A 21,328-nucleotide genomic window follows, 5' to 3' on the forward strand; every position below is an offset into this window, starting at 1 on the left:
TGGACCGAATGGCCGCTCTCTGTGTCGCAACAATTTTGTGATTCTGAGATAGAGCTGAAATCTCTCAGCGAGGCTTACTTTGAGGTGGAGAATGAGTGCCATTGCTTCATCACTCAGCACAAACACTGGGCCATTATAATAAAAATTGGACTGTTGACGAGATTTCTTTCGATTCAGATTTTCCCAGTTAAGCTGGAGAAGTGTGTCTGTTTTGCAGCAGTTCCTATCCCCTATTGGTTTTTTCATAGCAGAGATTAACATTAGGGCAGCAACCACACATAAAGAAAAGATTCAAAATGAGGTTTCAGTTGATAATAATACATTTCACAATCCTAGTCCTGTAGCTCATTAAGCTTCATGTCTACGCCTTGTAACTCAACTCAAAATGATTCGATATCAAGTACTCTTTAAGGTATAAGCAAAAATAAAAGCAAAATACTGCAGATGCTGGAAACCTGAAACAAAAACAAAAATAGCTGGAAAAACTCAGCAGGTCTGACAGGATCTGCGGAGAGGAACACAGTTAACGTTTCGAGTCCGTCTGACTCTTCAACAGAACTATGGAAATATAGAAATGAGGTGCAATATAAGCTGGTTGAGGGGGGGGTGGGACAGGTAGAGCTGGATAGAGGGCCTGTGATAGGTGGAAGCAAAGAAGAGATTGCCAAAGATGTCATGGATAAAAGGACAAAGGGGTGTTGACAGTGGTGATATTAGCTAAAGAATGTGCTAATGGTGACATTAAGGGTAGAAAGCAGGAAGAGCAAGTGGGGGTGGGGGGAAGGGATCGAAATAGGCTAAAAGGTGGAAATAAAACAATGGATGGAAATAAATTTAAAAATAATGGAAATAGGTGGGAAAAGAGAAATATATTTTAAAAATTATAAATTATTGCAAAAACGGGGATCGGAAAGGGGGTGGGGATGGAGGAGACTGTTCATGATCTGAAGTTGTTGAACTCAATGTTAAGTCCGGAAGGCTGTAAAGTCCCTAGTCGGAAGATGAGGTGCTGTTCCTCCAGTTTGCGTTGAGCTTCACTGGAACATTGCAGCAGGCCAAGGACGGACATGTGGGCATGAGAGCAGGGTGGAGTGTTGAAATGGCAAGCAACAGGGAGGTCTGGGTCATGCTTGCGGACAGACCGAAGGTGTTCTGCAAAGCGGTCACCCAGTCTGTGTTTGGTCTCTCCAATGTAGAGGAAACCGCATTGAGAGCAACGAATGCAGTAGACTAAATTGAGGGAAGTGCAAGTGAAGTGCTGCTTCACTTGAAATGAGTGTTTGGGCCCTTGGACAGTGAGGAGAGGTGAAGTAAAGGGGCAGGTGTTGCACCTTCTGTGATTGCATGGGAAAGGGCCGTGGGAGGGGATTGAGGTGTAGGGAGTGATGGAGGAGTGGACCAGGGTGTCCCGGAGGGAACGATCCTTGCAGAATGCCACCGGGGGGGGTGAAGGGAAGATGTGTTTGGTGGTGGCATTATGCTGGAGTTGGCAGAAATGGCGGAGGATGATCCTTTGAATGCAGAGGCTGGTGGGGTGATAAGTGAGGACAAGGGGGACCCTATCATGGCCTTGGGAGGGAGAGGAAGGTGTGAGGGCGGATGTGCGGGAGATGGGCCGGACACGGTTGAGGGCCCTGTCAACCACCATTGGTGGAAAACCTCGGTTAAGGAAGAAGGAAGACATGTCAGATGAACTGTTTTTGAAGGTAGCATCATCAGAACAGATGCGACGGAGGAGAAGGAACTGAGAGAATGGATGGAGTCCTTACAGGAAGCGGGGTGTGAGGAGCTGTAGTCGAGGTAGCTGTGGGAGTTGGTAGGCTTGTAATGGATATTGGTGGACAGTCTATCACCAGAAATTGAGAAAGAGAGGTCAAGGAAGGGAAGAGAAGTGTCAGAGATGAACCATGTGAAAATGATGGAGGGGTGGAAATTGGAAGCAAAATTAATACATTTTTCCAGGTCCAGACGAGAGCATGAAGCGGTCATCGATGTACCGAAGAAAGAGTTGTGGGAGAGGCCTGAGTAGGACTGGAACAAGGAATGGTCCACATACCCCATAGAGAGACAGGCATAACTGCAGTCCATGCGGGTACCCATAGCCACACCTTTTATTTGGAGGAATTGAGACAAGTTTAAGGAGAAATTGTTCAGTGAGAGAACAAGTTCAGCCAGACGGAGGAGAGCAGTGGTGGATGGGGATTGTTCGGGACTCTGTTTGAGGAAGAAGCGAAGAGCCATCAGACCATCCCGGAGGGGGATAGAGGTGTAGAGGAATTGGACGTCCATGGTGAAGATGAGGTGGTTGGAGCCAGGGAACTGGAAATTGTTGATATGATATAGGGTGTCAGAGGAACCGCGGATGTAGGTGGGAAGAGACTGGACAATGGGAGAGAGAATGGAGTCAAGATAGCAAGAAATCAATTCCGTGGGGCAGGAACAGGCTGACATGATTGGTCTACCGGGGCAGTCCTGTTTGTGGATTTTGGGTAGGAGATAGAAGTGGTTCATCCAAGGTTGGGAGACTATAAGGTATGTTCTCTGTGATAACTTTTACAAATCAACAGTCTTTAGCAAAATGTGTAGCTCTCGCAGAAATTGAGCAGAACCCTTGTGGTACAACATTCGACTCTTCAATGAGAAACCAGAAATTAAGTCATAACTTTATAGATACTTGCACTTGTGTTTTCTATGTTAACTGAAGGAGGATGGAAAACTGGCCAGGGATGAATTTCTCCCCAGTAGCTCAATTGCCCCTTCTGATTACTTGACTAAAAGTGTCACTGGCAGCTTCGGTAGGTCTAATGCCAACAGAAGGTGTAGAATCAGAATTGGTCTTGTGGCCTCTCCTTCCAATAAACCACCTGGAATTTCCTGTCTTTGTTAATTCTGCCCAACTTCTAACTGAAAAAGGTTGATTTTTTTCCCTGGCCAGGTAATCAAGAAACTCCAGGATGTCGACATCACATTGCCAGTGTATATTATTCCATTGTCAGTTGAGCTCAATTGATGATCCATCTTTGAATCAGAGTTGTGGTTTTAAGCCTCACTCAAAAGACCTGAGCACACAATATAGGTTGATGCTCCATTACCACGCTGAGGGGATGCTTGACCAGCGAGAGCGATGTTCTTCAGGTGACACGTTAAGTCAAGTTCTCACTTGTTGGTTCCAGTAGGCGTTAAAAATTGGAGTTCCCTCAGTGCCATAGCTGATGTTCCTTTCTCAACCCACATTCCTCACTTTGCTAACTGCACAATGTCCACCATGTTTGCCTGTATGTATTAAGGTAATTCATTGTACACAAAGCAGCTTGAGACTGTCTTTGAGATGTGATGAAATGCTTTTGTCCTTCTCTGCATGGCAACTTGTATTCAAGAATCCATTTGCACAGACCCGCCTCTGTGTATAACCACCTCTCACTCTTTCCCTCTCAACTGAGGAAGATGCTGCGGATGTGGGAGAAAAGGTGCACATTTCCAGGAGTGAGAAAACCCAGGAGGAGTTTGAAAAAAAATCCCAAACTGCAATTAATTCCTGACAGGGAATGTTCATTGAGTGGAATTTAAAGGTTTAAAGAAGTTTAAATGGTTTCCTGGAAAAGTACTGGGCAACATTTGTTTTCAAATTATCTCACGAAAACACCTAAACCAATTCCCTAAATTTGCATCACAGAGGAAAGCTCACCCGGCCTAAACTCATGCTGTGACTTCTGAGGTTAAGATAATTGCAGAGAAAATCATGAAGGAATTATCATTTATAAATGTTCTACCTTCAAGTTTTGGAAATAGGAGTGCTCCTTTTGTTTAATATTTTCTTCAGTCTTTATTAGCCAGTAATTTAAACAAAAGGAGTATTTGCCTCCATTTTCACTTAAGCTTCCAGCTTTGTTTCTATTCTCTTTGCCCCATTCATTATTACTTGCCTGATAGGGTCGGCATTTGACTCCCTATATCAGTGCTGCTATGTAACTAGTTGCTCAGTGGTGTCTTGTTGGGGGTGGGGTTTGGTGGGCGGGATGCTGGTGGTCAGGGGAGGGGATACATTTCCTCCATCTCCCTAGACAATAGTATCCCTGACGGGCAGATGAGGGGCCGTTGTGGGGGCCAAACCCATTCCTTGAGTGCATAGTTTGACCAGACCCATCAAATCACCACAAAGCAGTAATTGTGTATAGGGCAGAGAGGCTCACTCTCCACTTGCGTTTTCTCGTTTCACATTTAACGACTGTGGACCAAATTTGCATGACGATTATTTGAGCACAAAGATATAAACTGAGACCAATTTATATCCTGTCACCCTTTCAACAGAGAAGCATTATTCAGAATTTTATTTGAAGGAGTTTTATTCATGGTAGTTGCAAGGGGATGAAAAACAGGTTTCAGATCTGCAAATAATCAGCGGGTTAATGGAAAGCAACTGTACTAAGTCAGATCTAATTTTTACTATGTTAAGGCTCATTACTGTGGTGAACACTCCAAATGGTGTAAAGAGTAAAAATGCAGGAAGTAGTTTACCTCAGTTTATCATAATCCTCCCTGTAGTTGAGACCTGAGTGATGACAACCCAAGGAAGGCAATAGACTCAATCCAGCTGACCATAGATCAAATTGGGATAATTGTTCTGAAACTTTTTAATCAGAATAGTTGGACAAGGCTCAGATAATATCATGGGATTTGTGTAATTCAGTAGTAAAGTGCATCAGGATTTATTGAGCTTGGCCCTAATGTGATTCCCTCAAAGCATTGAACCCCTAAGTTTTTCTTATCTGAAGTCCTAAAACAATAAACTTCAATGGCATGTAATACAGCGTGTGTCAGGAAAGCTTCCATATGCCACTGTGCTCCTCCCTTCCACAGTTTATCATATCGTAGATACAACTCCAGCTATCTTAACCTAAAAGGAAGAATAATTGAACAAAATGTCAGAATCTCTACACATCCTCATGTGGTTCCCCTCCATGGCAAAAGAATGATGATGTATTTGATCATTTTAGTTATTGTTTATCGCTATAACTGTTTAAGCTGAGATTGCCTGGCTTAGATCAGTTTTACACATCATAAATTCTGAATGTTCAAATCATTGGATATTATTCTAGCGAACAGCTTGATTATGAGGATGCAGTTATCCAAGTTCAATCCGGAGAAGTGTGAGGTAATGCACTTAGGGAGGGCCAACAAAGCTAGGGAATACTCAATAAACTGAAAGTTATTAAGAGGGGTTGAGGAAGTGAGACCTTGAACTGTATGTCTAAAAGTCCTTGAAGGTGGCAGGACAGGTGGACAAGGTGGTCAAGAAAGCGTATTGGAATGTTTTCCTTTATTGGGTGAGGTATTGAATACAAAAGCAGGGATGTAATGAAGGAACTGTATAAAATGCTGGTTGGCTGGAATTTTGTGTGCAGTTCTGGTCACCACGTTACAGGAAAAACATAATTGTTCTGGAGGGAGTGCAGAGGAGATTTACAAGAATGTTGCCAGGGCTTGAAAATTGCAGCTATGAGGAAAGATTGGATAGGCTGGGGTTGTTTTCCTTAGAACAGAGGAGGCTGAGGGGTGACCTAATTAAGGTGTCCAAAATTATGAGGGGCCTAGATAGAGTAGACAGGAAAGACTTGTTTCCCTGGCTGAGGGGTCAGTTACCTGGGGCCATAGATTTAAGGTGATTGGTAGAAGGATTAGAGGGGACATGAGGAAAAGTTTCTTCACCCAGAGGGTGGTGAGCATCTGGAATTCACTAACTAAGTTGGTGGTTGAGGCAGAAACACTCAACTCATTTAAAAGGTACCTGGACCTGCATCTGAAGCGCTGTAACCTGCAAGGCTACAGACCAGGTGCTGGAAAGTGGGGTTAAAATGAGCGGCTAGTTTCTCTTTTCACTTTTTTGGCCGGCGCAGACATGTTGGGCTGAATGGCCTCTTTTTGACCATAATTTTTCTATGGCTCTATGGTTCTAAGTGAGATTGCTTACAAGTTACTTAAATGGGATTGCAGACTGGAGTGATGGAGTTGGTAATCTCATTATGTCACTAGATGTGTTTTGGGCTCAAATATTTGAGGTATTTTTCTCAATTCCTGGTATTGCCACATACATAATCCTCAAAGAAGCCAAGGTAGACATAGATTGCTCATTTTGCCTCTGCTTTGGCACAATCTCACTGGTCCTGCCTGAATACTGCATCAACACTACCCTTAACAATCATGAATGTTGTTAACATCTAATCTCTTGGTAGTACAAGACTTGAGTTTTGCTGAAAAAAGAGACACATCAAAGCTTTTCATCTTGCACTCATTGTGACACTTTGCAGAATAACAATACAAGGGGAAAACAACAATTTATTATGCATGAGAAGAGAGGGCTTCAACATGTCTCTTTTCTCAGCAATACTCAAGTTGTTAACATCATGTACTGTGTGGTAATTGTTTGTGTTGCAGTAGAAATAGTATAATTACCTGAATAAATGCAACTCAAAACCAATACAATGCATCACTTTCATTAAATACATGTTTGTACTTTATTCATTCATGGATGTGAGCATTACTAGCAAGCCAGCGTTTATTGCCTGTTCCCAATTGCCCTTGAGAAGGTGAGATTGATCCGCCTTCTTGAACTGCTGCAGGCCTGGTCATGTAGGTACACCCACAGAGCTGTTAGGGAAAGAGTCCCAACACTTTGAGGATGAGGGAACAGCAGTTCGGTTTCAAGTCAGGATGGGGGTGTGACTTGGAGAGGAAGTTGCAGGTAGTGATATTCCCATGCATCTGCTGCCCTTGTCCTCCTGGATGGTATAGGTCACAGGTTTGGAAGGTGTTGGCGAAAGAGGCTTAACGAGTTTCTGCAGTGTATCTTGTAGATGGTATATACTGCTGCCACTGTGCATCAGTGATGGAGGATGTAAGTGTTTAAGGTGATGGATGAGATGCCAATCAAGCGAGCTGCTTTGTCCTGGATGGTGTCGAGCTTCTTGAGTGTTGTTGAAACTGTACTCATCCAGGCAAGTGGGGAGTATTTCATCACACTCCTGACTTATGCCTTGTAGATGGTGAGAGGTTTTGGTTAGTTAGGAGGTGAGTTACTCGCCACAAAATTCCCAGCCTCTGACCTGCTCTTGCAGACACAGCATTTATGTGCTTGGTCCAATTCAGTTTCTGGTCATTGATAACCCCCAGGATGTTGATAGTGGGGGATTCAGCAATGGTAATGTTATTGAATGTCAAGAGGAGGTGGTTAGGCTCTCTGTTGTTGGAGATGGCCATTGTCTGGCACTTGTGTGGCATGTATACCATTTGTCAATCATCAGCGCAACTCTGAATGTTGTCCAGGTATTACTTTATGCAGGTGTGGACTGCCTCAGTATCTGTGGAGTGGAAATGAACATCGACAAACACACACCCTCACAAACACACACCCTCACAAGCACACACCCTCACAAGCACACACCCTCACAAGCACACACCCTCAAAAACACACACCCTCACAAACACACAATATCATCAGCGGATATCTGACGTTATGATAGAGGGAAGGTCATTGATGAAGCTGTTGAAGATGGTTGGACCTAGGACACTATTCTGAGGAACTCCTGCAGCAATATATCAATGAGTAATACCAATAGACAGGTAGGAAAGGTTAGGGATATTTGAGGTATAAAGTGATCTTTCGCCCGTCGTTTAAAAAAACAATGAGATGGTATTTCCTAATCATTATTATAGTTGGTCAGGGACATTCTTCCCATACAGACCTTTATCAGGGGATTAAACCTGCATGCTCAATATTTTTATAAGATATATATACATATCCTCATGACTAATTTTTAAAATTTAAAAAACTGAACAAAGACCTTTTGAAATGGCTGAAACTATGTCTGCCCGTGACCTCTAAACAAAAGGAGCTCTCTGGAAGTTTTAAAGAAACTGACACCTCGCTCTCTCTGAAGGGATACCAGTGACCCCCTATGGGCTGCAGAGACCAAATTCAAAGAGAACCACGCAAAGGCCATCTGCATTTCATAAGCCAAGCTAGCTAACCAAAGCCTAGCTATCTGCTTGGACAAAGGACCCCACAATCTTCCTTCCAAGTCTTAATGGTTGAAACACTTAACCATTTAGGGAACCTAGACAGGGGATACATATCCTTTGTCAAAGACACTGTGAAGAAGTGGGAATCATATGACATGACCCCCTAATTGGTGGAACCAGTAATATCGTCTTGTGGAACTGCAAAGCTCAGCCTGCCATCTTAACATTTACAAGCAGCAGCACAGAAAAGGGGATCTGCACAGATTGAATTCCTGGTCACATCTACACTGTTTCCACTGGAGCTTCTGCACCATCACCTACAAGAGTAATTCATCTCTGCATGCCTATCTTCTCACGTGAAGTCAGCTCCACTGGAAAAGTGTAACATACAGCATCGGCTTTCAACCTGCCGACTTCTGTGAAGGAACACCTCATTGAACTTTGATTCTGAATTCTGGACTCACTTGAAACAATAAATCTGTTCTCTTTGGCCTTTGCCCTGTAAATCTTTCTTTTCTCTATCCCTCTTTTACTGTCAGAGTGCACAAGGAGCTAGTGACGACCGCCCTCCCTTGTTTTGATCGCGTGCAAATAAACTAATCGTTTGAGTTCACCTATCACAAGTTTATTAATAGAAATTGGGTCACACCAAAACTGTTGGGTTGGGTAATAGATCACCGCTTATAAAGAAGGAAGCAAATCAAACACTTTTCTGTTGATGGATGCATGGTGAGAGGAGAATTCAGGGCTGTTTAAATTAACCCCCATCTTGTCCGTAACACCTGCTATTTTTGATCTTTGCTCCTGGTTTCAGCAGCTCGAGTGATATGTTCTTTTGAAAAGAGTGATCTTCTTGCTTTTTGGAATGATTCCATCCATTTCTATAAAAGGCAACACTCTGGACTGGCATCAGAGCCACCTGGGGATGTCAAGGTTGGGAAACTCTAGCTCCAGCTGGATATTATGGATCCCTTGCTTCACTTGTAGAGTTGACCCTCAAGGAAATTGCATGTTTTGGACTTCAGCTTGATGTTGCTTTGGAGAATGGTTTCCAGACCTGTTAATTTGATCATCAGAATGGATGAATGCCAATGACTAATAGCTGCATGAAAATCTCTAAAATGTTGGGGAAGGTGGTGGTGCTGTGGTGATGTCAATGGACTAGTAACCTAGTAGGCCCAGACTAATCCTCTGGGGGCATGGGTTCAAATCTCACCACAGCAGTTGGTGGGATTTAAATTGGATTAATAAAATCTGCAATTATAAAGCTAGTCTCAATAATGGTGACTGTGAAACTCTTGGTGATTGTTGTTAAAACCCATCTGGTTCATTAATGTCCTTGAGGGAAGGAAATCTGTCATCCTTACCCAGCCTGACCTACAGGTGACTCCAGATCCACAGAAATATCGTTGACTCTGAAATGGCCTAGCAAGCCACTGAGTTCAAGGACAATTTGGGATGGGCAACAAATGCTGACAATGCCCATGTCCCATGCATACATTTTCAAAGGAATTCTGTTTTATCTCGTTAAGATTTGAACTTTGATGATTTTATGGTTAGTTGTACCTTCACCAGGTTCAATATTCTGGAAATGTACTACAAGCATAGCTTCAACCCAAGTACACTCAAAGCTGCTTCATTACAAACACTTTGCATTTACCTTTCAGAATCATCCTATGCTCTAATAGCTCTAACATTGACTTCACTGCACCTCCAAATTTGATAACTGGAGTGAATAAGTTTTTAAAATGTTATTGATGTTTTCAATGTGATGCTGCAACATATAACTGTGCAAAATAAAATAGAGAGAACATTGTAAGCACAGGGTGTGTGTTTGTCGATGTTACATAGTCACAAACCCAGCCCTACAGTAATTTTAAACTAGTGACTAATGAATGAATAGCTGACATGGTAGGGAACAAAATCTCTATGAATGACAGAGGCCGAGAGATCCTCTGTCATGTATAATTAGCAAGGAGGATAACTGAAAGACTAATTGGTGACTGTCAAAGGGGCAAGAGAAAAATGTAATTAATGGAAGGATTGACACTGAGTTCATGTTTTGTATTGGAAACCCTTATCTCTCACATGGAAAGTGAGTAAGATCAAGCCAACAGCAACCATGAGTGTACATTTCTCCATTTGGCACTGATAGCAAAAAAAGTGGATGCAATTATAACAGAAGAAAAACGTAGTTCTGGGATTTTCACAGCAGTTTTGTTTGACAAGCAGAGCATTCAACTGTATTGCTGACCCACTTCCAGGAGGCGGCTGGATAGTTTTGTTAGCATCAATACACATTGCTTCCCGGGACAGTGAAATGGCCACGTGAGAGTGTGTTCTGACCTCCAAGCACTTGCCTGGACTTCAAAAACAAAAAAACTGCGGATGCTGGAAGTCCAAAACAAAAACGGAAACAGAATTACCTGGAAAAACTCAGCAGGTCTTCCCCGCCGATGCTGCCAGGCCTGCTGAGTTTTTCCAGGTAATTCTGTTTCCGTTTTTGTTTTGCATGGACTTCAGTTATTCCACTGAACTGTCTGTAATGTCCATACCTTATTGCTCGGCGATTGGGTCCTTCTATCTTGGACTCGAGGTGTGGGACTTGGTCCGTAGACAGACTGCAGACTGTGGACATACTCTGGTATCTGCTTAACACTTGTTCATTAGAACGACATCCTTCCTAAAGCCTGGTGCCCAGAATTGGACACAATACTCCAGTTGATGTCGAACCAATATTTTAGAAAGATTCGTCAGAACTTCCTTCCTCTTGTACTCTATGGCCTGAATTTTCACTCCCAGGTCAGGAGCGACAGTCGGAATAATCCCTGGCTCCACAAAACCCACCAGGAAAAGTTGCCCTGGAAGTTGGAATTCTCTAGGAGTTGGTTCCTCCGCTCCCGGAGCGAGCGTGGAGTCTCCTGGTGCAGCGGTGGACAATCTGGAAAGCCTCCCTCTGTGCTCTGGTGCTGGGTCCAAGACTTTTTTAAAAAGCGGTAAAACAAAAAAAAAACCCCGCAGCCCTCGCCCCACACGCTCCCTCCATGCCCCATCCATGCCACTTTATGCCCCTCCACCCACCCCATTGCCCCTTGTACCCTCTATGCCAACCTATGCCCCCCCCTGCATCCACCAATGTCCTTAATAAGCTGTATGCTAACCTATGCCCATCAGGACCCTCATGCTCTCCATGCCAGCCTATGACCGTCTACCCAATACCTTGGCCCTTTATATCCCTATGACAAATTGATACCAATTCATGCCAACCCATGACCCCCTCACCAATCACCCTTTGCCCTTACACCCACCATGCCAACTCACCCAGTATCCACAATGGGCAGACATCAGGACTAATGCTGAGATTAAATAAAATAAAGTCCTAAGTGTCTATTGGAGACTTTATTTTAAAAAATCAATCTCATTCATAAAAAAGCATTCACTACATTTACATTCCTTTAACTATATTTCATTCAAGTGCTTGGATCCCTTATAAAAATAAAGATTGGAATTCATAGTTACACTTCAAAGAGTTTATAACCATTTAGAGCTGTCAGACTGTGAAATGTAAGGCACCCTACTGTGATAATGGAAGGTTGTGAAATCAGTCATGCAGCACTAATCAATGGTAACCTTCCGGCTTATGTCAACAGACAGAGTGCAAGCAATGATTTTTTTTACATTTTAAAAAAAATACAGGTGAGACTTTTGCAAGCCTTGACAACTTGACAATTGCCTTTGACAGGTTGACATTTCATTTTGATACTTTTGACAGTGGCTTCTGACAGCCCATCTTGACACGTTTGACAGTTCCAATGAGCCTGAGTGAGGTTATGCATGTTTTATACTCATTCAGGCCTACTTTTAACACTACCAAGGAGTACCAGACCTCTCCCAAAGGGCACCTGGCCTCACCCAAGGGGCACCTGATGTCCCCCCATAGAGAATCTGACTACCCCCAAAGGTGTCCAAGGACCATATCCAAAGGGATACTTTACCTCTCCAAAAGGATATTCCACCTCTCCAGAGGACTCCACAAAGTTTAGGCCTGTTCCTACCAGGCCTAATCTACACACGTTGTATTTCCCACTCCTAGCTAATGAAAAGCAGATGTGATTGGAGGCAGCTCCTGCTTTGTATGCGCAGCTGCCTCCACGAAACGTGTTTGCTTCCAACCCGGGCTCTTTCCTATCCCCACAAAAATGGTAATTACCATGTTCGGGGATGGGACTTCCGGGTTTTGGTCTCTTCCACCATTTCCTCAACAACAGAGAGGCTCTCCACTGTTGTGAGAATCTAGGCCTGTGGCTCTATTTAAAACCCCAGGATCCCATATGCAGCTTTAACTACTTTCACAGCCTGCCCTGCCACCTTCACAGTTTGTGCACACTTACTCCCAGGCCTCCCTGTTACTACACCCCCTTTAGAATCCCACTCTTCATTTTATTTTGCCTCTTCTCATCCTTCCTACCAAAATGCATCACTTCACACTTCTCTGCATTAAATTTCATCTGTCACTTTTCCCTCCATTCCACCAGCCCTAATGCTTTGTTGTTCAACTACCCTCATTCCTCTTCAAGTCTATCACTGTCCTCCTTACAGTTCACAATACTTCCAAGTTTGGGTCATCTTCAAATTTTGAAATATTTGGACATTTTGGCAGCTTCCTGGGACTTTGATCACCCGACAGGCCTTTCTAAATTCTGAATTATTGTCGTGTGGTGTCAATATTTTGTTCTATCTTTCACTCACTCGCACGTAAGCAGGCACACAATTATGTGACATACGGACTGTTCTAGGAGGAGATCATTCTGTCCCTCAAACTTTTTCTACTATTCAGTTAGATCATGGTTGATCTCCATTTACTGGCCTTTGTTCCATATCTCTTGATACCCAAAAACCTACCCACCTCAGACAAGCGTCACACAATGTGAGTTGCCTGTTGTCATTGATTTCAATATTCTTGAAGGACACACTTATTTCATGGAGATTATTACATCACAAGTGAGATGCAATCATTTTGCAAATGAATTTGCAGAAACCATAGAAAATAAGGGAACATTTAACCTTTCATCCATAGGAGGGCTGTTTACATCCATTTCCTCTGTTTAACAGACTGTCAACTCACCCACTTTCTATGGAACTGTGTCAATTGCTTTGTTGTTCAACTACCCTCATGTTGCAGGTACAAAACTGCTCTGTTGTAACAATTTGCTCAAGTTCATTGGGAACAACAGATTTAAACAGATAAGCTGAAGTTGCCACTAGCGCTCAAATTGAAATGTGATTATCTGTTGAAAACTGTTTCCTTTTCGAATTAAGAAACCTTTTAGATTAAAAACATGAAGTTCATATTCAATTTTATGCTAAATTATTGCTGCATTGAGCAGCAAATGATTTCTGATGCTCAGCCATACACTCTGAATAAATCACAGTGACAACCAATGCCAGGATTTTACAGCCCCTCACACCCAGGCGAGATATTACAGTCCCGCCAAATTGAATGGAGGTTTAAATGGCTCGCAACATCCACCGGGGGGAGACACACCGTGCCGAGCCGTGAAATGCTGGCACATTTTAGCTTTTGACAAAGCCTATTTGTAATGTATCTGACAGCAGACATTCGCCTCTGAAATGCTTTGCACTAATTTGATATCTTTAAGTCATCGATGAGTGTTGATTGGGAAATATTGACTTCTGTTGTGCTTCTTTTCCTCGCCCCTTGCCTTACCATTAATTCTCATTGTTTTATTTCCCCCCAGCTCCAGAGGTTCTGGCCCAAAAACCCTACAGCAAAGCCGTTGACTGTTGGTCCATTGGAGTCATTTCTTATATTCTGTGAGTTTGGCTTCTCCTACAGTTCTGCATGTGAATTCAGTACAGCCGATATCAGTCACACTTGCCTGCAGCGTCTTTTGATGTGCTCTGTGCTGCAAATAGGCTGTGACAGGTGATATTAAAGTCCAGGTTTATTAAGTTTATGAAGAGCTGCTGGTAAGATTTCTGAACTTAGCATATTGGATCCATTAGAACTGTGAAGTGATACATTTTGGTAGGAACATCCAGTCGAGACAGTATAAAATAAAGGATTCAATTCTAAATGGGGTGCAGGAGAAGAAGGACCTAGGGTATATACAGATAAATCATTGAAGGTGGCTGGCCAGGCTGGGAAGTTGTTAATAAGGCATACACGGGACCCTGAGCTTTGTAAATGGGAGCATGGAGTACAAAAGCAAGCAAGTTATGATGAACCTTTATAAAACACTGATTCAGCCTCAACTGGAGTATTGTCTCCAACTCTGGGCATTGCACTTTCAGATGAATGTGAAGAATTGAGGCAGAAAAATTTTACAAGAATGGTTCCAGGGATGAGGGTCCTCAGTGTGGGTAGATTGGAAAAGTTGGTCTGTTTTCCTTAGGGAAGTGAAAGCTGAGAGGAGACTTGACAAAGGCGTTCAAAATCATGAGGGGTCAGGACAGAATAGATAGGGAGAAACTGTTCCCATTGGTTGAGGATTGAGAACCAGAGGACACTGATTTAAGGTGATTGGCAAAAAAAACCAAAGACAATATGAGGAAAAACATTTTTATGCAGCAAGTGGTTAGGATCTGGAATGTACTACCTGAGAGTGTGGTGGAGGAAGATTCAATTGTGGCTTTCAAAAGGAATTAGGTAATTACCTGAATAGAATAAATTTGCAGGGCTACAGGGAAAAGACAAGGAACTGGGTGAGCTGGTCGTGCAGAGAGCCAGCACCGACACAATTGACTGAATGGCCACATGTGCTGTAACCATTTTAAGATTCTAGGATTAGTTATTTGGTATTTCCATAATTCTCCAAAATATTTCTAGTCCAAAGTAGTGTTACTGACAGAAAACCATTATTGCTTCCAATTTGTATCAGAGTCTTAGATAATCCTAAATCAAACAACAAGGCTATTTTGGAAGACAAATAGTTTTTGGTTTGTGCTACTAAATAATAGAAGAAAGAGCTACTTACATTTCTACCTTTATGAGCTCCGGACATTCTGTAGCACTGTGCCATTGATGAAGTGCAGCACTTTTGAAGTGTAATCACAGTTGTAATGTGGGAGACATGGTAATCAGTTTGCTCAAAGCGTTCTCCCACAAACAGCAACCTGATAATGACAAGATAATCTGTTTTAGTTATGTTGATTGAAGGATATATATTGGCCAGGACACCAGGGAGAACCTGGAATGTTTTGCTAGTTTTGCTCCCCGAACTTGGTAGGGATGTTGAGGTCCTGAATAGGGGGGTGACTAAAATAAGAACCAGCCCTGGGACTCTCTGTGGTCAAGGCTGGCTGGGAGGAGTTTCATTCACGAAAAGTAGGCTCCAATATCTTGAGCCGTAACTTCCGAGCTCCAGGGCGGTGTAACTGAATGGGGTATCCCAAAGATGCGCTGGGGACCACAGCCCCTCCCCACCTCCGGAGGTTCCCAGGTAAGAATTGCATGGCAATTGTCTGGGAAGTGCAAACTTCCAATAGGCAATTGTCCTGCACAGGGAACCATCTGAAAATGTGATTTAAATAGCAAACTTTATTAGATGTTCTGACCAAAAGTTAAAAGAATTGAAACTGCTTCTAGCTTCTGGGTAACAATTGTACAGATCCACACCAGCCCCCTATAGGATTCCTCCTATTATCCGAATCCCCAGAAGGCTACCCCACCCTCTGACTGCCCCCCTTCAGTGGGACTCCTACCGCCCAAAAGGGATTCTTCCCCACAAGACTCCTCCCACCACCATCCTCCCCCCCAAACCACCCCCCTCCCCCCCAACAACACCAAACCGCAGGGGACTCCCCCAACTAACCCCCAATGGGACTCCCTCCCGATGGGAACTCCCTGCACCCACCTCAGGACTCCCCCACCCTCCCCCACAGGACTATCCACCTCCATGGGACTCACCACCCCTGCCGCACTGACTACACCCCTCCTCCATGGGACACTGCACCCCCACGGAACACTCCCCACCCCCTCCCGATTATCCCCCAACAGGGGACTCCCACATCCCCCATTTACCCCCATTTAAATGTAGTTAACACATTTGCAATGAGTGTAGAGAAGGTTTATAGATCACAAGCACCTTGCCTTGATTTTCTGATGAACACTGTAGAGGAGTCCTGGGCCTAACCAAGTATAAAGGTTCAGCCATTTAGGACTGAGATGAGGAGAAATTTCTTCACTCAAAGGGTTGTGAATCTTTGGAATCCTCTGCCCTAGAGGGTTGTGAATGTTTAACCAATAGATTTTTGGATGCTAAGGGAATTGAGGGATCTGGGGATAAGGGGGTAAAGGTTAAGTTGAGCTGGAAGATCAGCTATGCGCTTATTGAATAGGTAAGCTCAAAGGGCATCCCATCATCCTCCTGCCATAACACTCCGACACACGGCAGTGATCTGGCTGTGCTGGCTCTTCAACAATCCCAGGCGTTTCCAACTTGCCTCAGAAGAGGTGGAAGTTTCAGCTGCTCCTTAGAGGCCAAATGTCACCAGGTCCAACTCAAGAGATGAGTCTCCCCACACTGGAAGCTCCTGGTTGCCTGGATGGCATGGCAGATGAGTTAAAGCCTCCCAGATCCCAGTGGATGGAAGTGGGCACAGCTGGCATGATCCGGACCAGTGAAGTAGCAGAGAAAAACTGAATTCTCTTTAAGGAATTGATTTTGATCAGGCCTTTGACCAAGGGAGTTGATCCCAGCTTTATGGGGATCGGCAAGAGTGTGGAGGAACCTGTGGAGCCACTGGATTTTCAGGCCGCATGGACCCTCATTAGGTACAAATTTCAGCACTGGTGAGTGTGATGTTGGCATCGCAGGGAAACTTGAGGCTCTGGCTTTTACTGTGCTTGTTCCTTGCTACTGCTTATCTGGAGCTGCAACATATAAGGACTTCCACAAGCTGTTGATTGAGTCCCTTTGGGCCTCAAGAAATTTACTAAAACACCAAACTAAAATTAACTCAATTGGTGTCCCCAAGGGTATGTTTAGAAGAAGCACTAAGTTAATCATCATATTTACCACTGAGAGTAGACCAGCTCCTAATTTCTGACTCTCTTTAATTTTATGTCTACTGATTAAAATATTCATAGTTTCAATTTGCTAAATGCAGGTTGAATATGGAAAGCATCATTAATCCTTTCGCCCTGTGGAATTAACATGGACTGCAGATGGTTTATAACCACCATTTATTCTTATGCAATCAAATTTAAGAACTTAGCCCTAGGGCATAATAAAAAATATGGAGTACAACTGGAATCTGCATTTTAACAACTTTAATACACTTCCTGCTATAAAATGACATTATAAAGTTGGGTTACCAGGGTTGTCAGCAGTGAGCGTTCATTCATTAGCTCAGTTAGTGACGAAGCAACTGCGCTCATCATTGACCTCAAAGAAAACAGCCTCCGATCTAGCAATCTCCGTGGCTTGGGGTTTCCCCTTTCCTGATCTGAGTTTGAATCTGCTGCCAAGTCAGGGGGTTCTCCAGGTATCCAGCTGCAATGATGTCATTAATTAGGGTAAGCAGCCAATTACACTGAAGTATTCTCACAGACTACACATCAGGAAGTAAAAACCACTAAATCTTTTTACTTTTAATTGTACAGAGAGTGTAACAATTAAATGTTACAGAGAGTGAAATAAATGATTGAGACATAGAGATGGGATTAAGTTAGAAGCTGAAATAGCCTAATCAATTTTAAAAAGAAATATTTTTAAAATGTGTGGAATTTTTTATCATGAAGGAGAAATTTGACATTAAACAGATATAAAATTACATTTTCAGGACCTCATTCAACAAGCACGACTAATAAACTAACAGTTTAAGTTTCCATCAATTCAGTGATTTCTAATTGATGGCATTCTGTGGGGACTTCGACAGTGCTTGCTCTCGAGAAGCATAAAACCACTGACAGCACCTTCTGTGTTTCTGCATTTAACTGCATGTGTGGAATCCAGAGGTTGCTGTTAGTTTCAGCAGAGTCATAATGGTGAATACTGACAGTTTCACCATCAGTGCTATGGCAAAACCTATTGCAAGCCCCTGTGAATTGTATTTTTGTCACTTGAAACCTATGGCATAATTTGTTTCGTGTTCGTTAATATCTTTTATTGCTGCGGAGTGCAATCTTTTTGTTTAAACATGAACATTTCACTAACTACAGGTTAGTAGCGTGTTACAACTCCCACCATGGGGGCAGTACCGAGTGATGAGATGCTGGTGCTGTGTTTCCAATCTCAACCACAGGAGTGACAGTTGTAGGGAGACTAGAGCAGTATTAGTTGCTTTCTATGCCAGATTATCCACCACAGATAATGAGACTTTTTAAATGTATTTGTTCATGGAATGTGGACATCACACACATTCATTGCCCTTGCCCTTGTTCAGAGCACATCTAGGGGTCAACCACATTGCTGTGGGTCTGGAGTCACTTGTAGGCCTGACTAGGTAAGGATGGCAGATTTCCTTCCCGAAAGGGAATTAGTGAACCAGATGGGTTTTTACAACAATTGACAATGGTTTCATGGTCATCAGACATTTTAATTCCAGATTTTTATTGAATTCAAATTTCATCATCTACCAAGGTGGGATTCAAACTCAGGTCCCCAGAGGATTACCCTGGGTCTCTGGGTCACTAGTCCAGTGACAATACCACTACACCATCACCTCCCCCTAGTGCATGAAAACAGGAATTCATTCCATTTTTTAAACATGGTATGGGTTTCTGTTCCACAATCCTTGCCAGTAATCTGTTAAATATTTCTTACTGAATTCAAAATTGTCTGCAGATCCCATTTTCCTTTGACACCATTCTCCATTCTTGTGACAAGCCTCTATCAAGATTTCTGCCACCCTTGGCTTCTCATTCCATTGCCTTCATTTCTCCAGTATAATGTTTAATGATTTGTTTTACTCTTGGAATGTGGACATTATGGTCAGGTGGCATTTGCAGACCATTCTTAGATATTGATGGACCTTTTCCTTGAACTGTACAGTTTGTGTGCTGATAGAGATCTCATTATGGTGTTAAGTGGCAACGATCCACCACTATGACTGCCTATTTGCACCTTTGTAACATTGACCATTTCCACTCCTACCTCAACTTATCTGCTTCTGAAACATTCGACCATGCTTTGTTACCTCTGGACTCAGCTATTCCAATGCTCTCTTGGCCAGCCTCCTATCTATAAAGTTACGCTCATCCCAGACTCTGCCAGCTACATGCCAAATCATTCACACAACGTCCCTATGCTCACTGACCTACGTTGGCTCCCAATTCACTCGCATCTTGACTTTGCAATTCTCATCCTTATATTCAAATCCTTCCATGGCCTTGTCCCTCCCTATGTCTGTAAGCATGTCCAACCCTACAACCTTCTAAAGACTCTGCATTCATCTCTTGCGCATTCACCATTCCCTTCACCCGACCAATGGCAGTTGTGACGTCAGTTATCTAGACTCTAAGCTCTGATAGTTCCACCCTCCCTAAATCTCACAGTCTCTCTGCCCCTTTCTCTTAAAACCTACCTCTTTGACCAAGCTTTTGGTCACTGATATCCTAATGTCACCTTCTTTGGCTCAGTGTCAGTTTCATGCTGATTACACCCCTGTGAAGCACTCTGAATTGGAAGGAGAGTGAATTGCAGTGTAAACATTTACACCAGAATTTATAATAGAATTACAAAATTAAGGGCAGAAGGTATAGGTTTTAAATTCTACCTACCATGCTCCAATAGAAGAGGGGCCAGTCAGGAAAGGCTTCTGTTTGTGAGCAGATTGCAGGTATCAACTTGCATGCTAAGACACTGTAATATAGTTTATCACATTTTATAGCTATTGAATTTTTTCAAGACAAAGTTAAACAGATTTTCGATAGACAAGGGTTCTGGGGGGTGGATGGCAAAGTAGAGTTGAGACCACAGTCAGATTGCCCTGATCTTCTTGAATGGCAGAGTAGGCTCGAAGGGCTGAATGGCCTATTCCTGCATCTAAGTCCTATTCCTCACTCTGTAATGCTACTTCACATGAACACTTGGTCTCAAGTTCCCATGTGCAAAACTATAGCGGATTAACTAGAACAGTTAAAGGGCACGTTGTGATTGCGATTTATGTTTTTATCCATATATTCCTATTGTATTCCCTATGTGCCACTCATCAGATGTTTTTTGGTATCACTGTTTGATTGTATAGCTCTCCTAAACCTCTTCTTTCGCTACACATTTTAGGACGTTATATTCCCTCTCTTTTTTGCTAAGTTAGCTTTGGCCCCCTTTTTGAACAATTACCTTTTTTTTTTGGAACAGTCTACCTCAGCGATGCAGAAAGAAATCTCCTGAAAGCTGTCCCATTTTCCCTCCACATCCTTCTGTTAGAATGATTTTCTGATTTTGTTCCTTTTGTACAGCACTTCATCCACTCAAACCTATTCCCTTGAAATTCATTTTGTGAATAGATTTTATTACTGTAATCTCATGATTAACAGCCTTATGATCACTAGTCTCCCAACTGTTCCCTTGCTTTAGTTTTGCTTGTTAGTTCCATCATCTGCTGTTCAAGAAAAGAATTCCCTTGCACACATAGATTTTCCCCACAATATATATATATTCCTTAATAGATGTTTCATTATTCTTCTTTGGGAGGCAATACTTAATTCCCTGTGAAAACGTTTTGCTGTCAATCTGTACTCATGTTGAGTTGCCATGCAAGCTGTTATGATCGCAGACCAGCCCTCTAATTTTTGATACTGTCTGGATGAGATGTCTAAATTTTGTCATGATCCAGTTGTTAAAGTAGACAAAATTTAAAATTCTAGTTACTTGCGAAGAGAATAAAGCCACAAGATTCCATGGTTTTAAACAAACAGAAGAAAGTTTACTGTAAACGAGTTAACAAAGCAAACAGTCAATATTATCTATCTTATACTCAAACATCCGGAATTACTGAGGTAAACATGAATTAACAGGCAAACAGTGGTTGAACACACACAGACTGCACATTAAATGGTAGACATAGCCAAGACAGATACCATGAATTTCTCATCAACCTACCCAGATGTCAGTCATCACTGCAGTCATAAAAATTATTTAAAGTTCTTTCTTCTTCATGAGGAATTTTTGCTCCGCCCCTTGAAAGAGCTAGCCTGAACCCCAGCTGCCAGTGGCTCTACTCTACTTGGATTCTACGGGTACAATCTTAATCCAAAAGGCACACTATTGCAAATTTCTCTCAAATCTGCTTCCAGGTCCATTTTTCTTGGTCTTCTTTTCCAGCTGAGCTGACACACTACTGA

At 42.8% G+C, this 21,328-nt stretch overlaps 1 protein-coding gene across 1 annotated transcript in view; it reads left to right on the forward strand.

Annotated features, from left to right (window-relative positions):
• The window catches only part of camk1da (calcium/calmodulin-dependent protein kinase 1Da), a 426,293-nt gene that overhangs the window by 343,428 nt on the left and 61,537 nt on the right, over window positions 1-21,328 (forward strand). Inside the window, exon 6 of the mRNA XM_041203439.1 lies at window positions 13,776-13,851. Within this exon, the coding sequence (XP_041059373.1) occupies window positions 13,776-13,851 (76 nt within the window). The remainder of the gene's footprint in view (window positions 1-13,775; window positions 13,852-21,328) is intronic.

The sequence above is a fragment of the Carcharodon carcharias genome, chromosome 13 (genome assembly GCF_017639515.1).
Source record: "Carcharodon carcharias isolate sCarCar2 chromosome 13, sCarCar2.pri, whole genome shotgun sequence".
NCBI lineage: Eukaryota > Metazoa > Chordata > Chondrichthyes > Lamniformes > Lamnidae > Carcharodon > Carcharodon carcharias.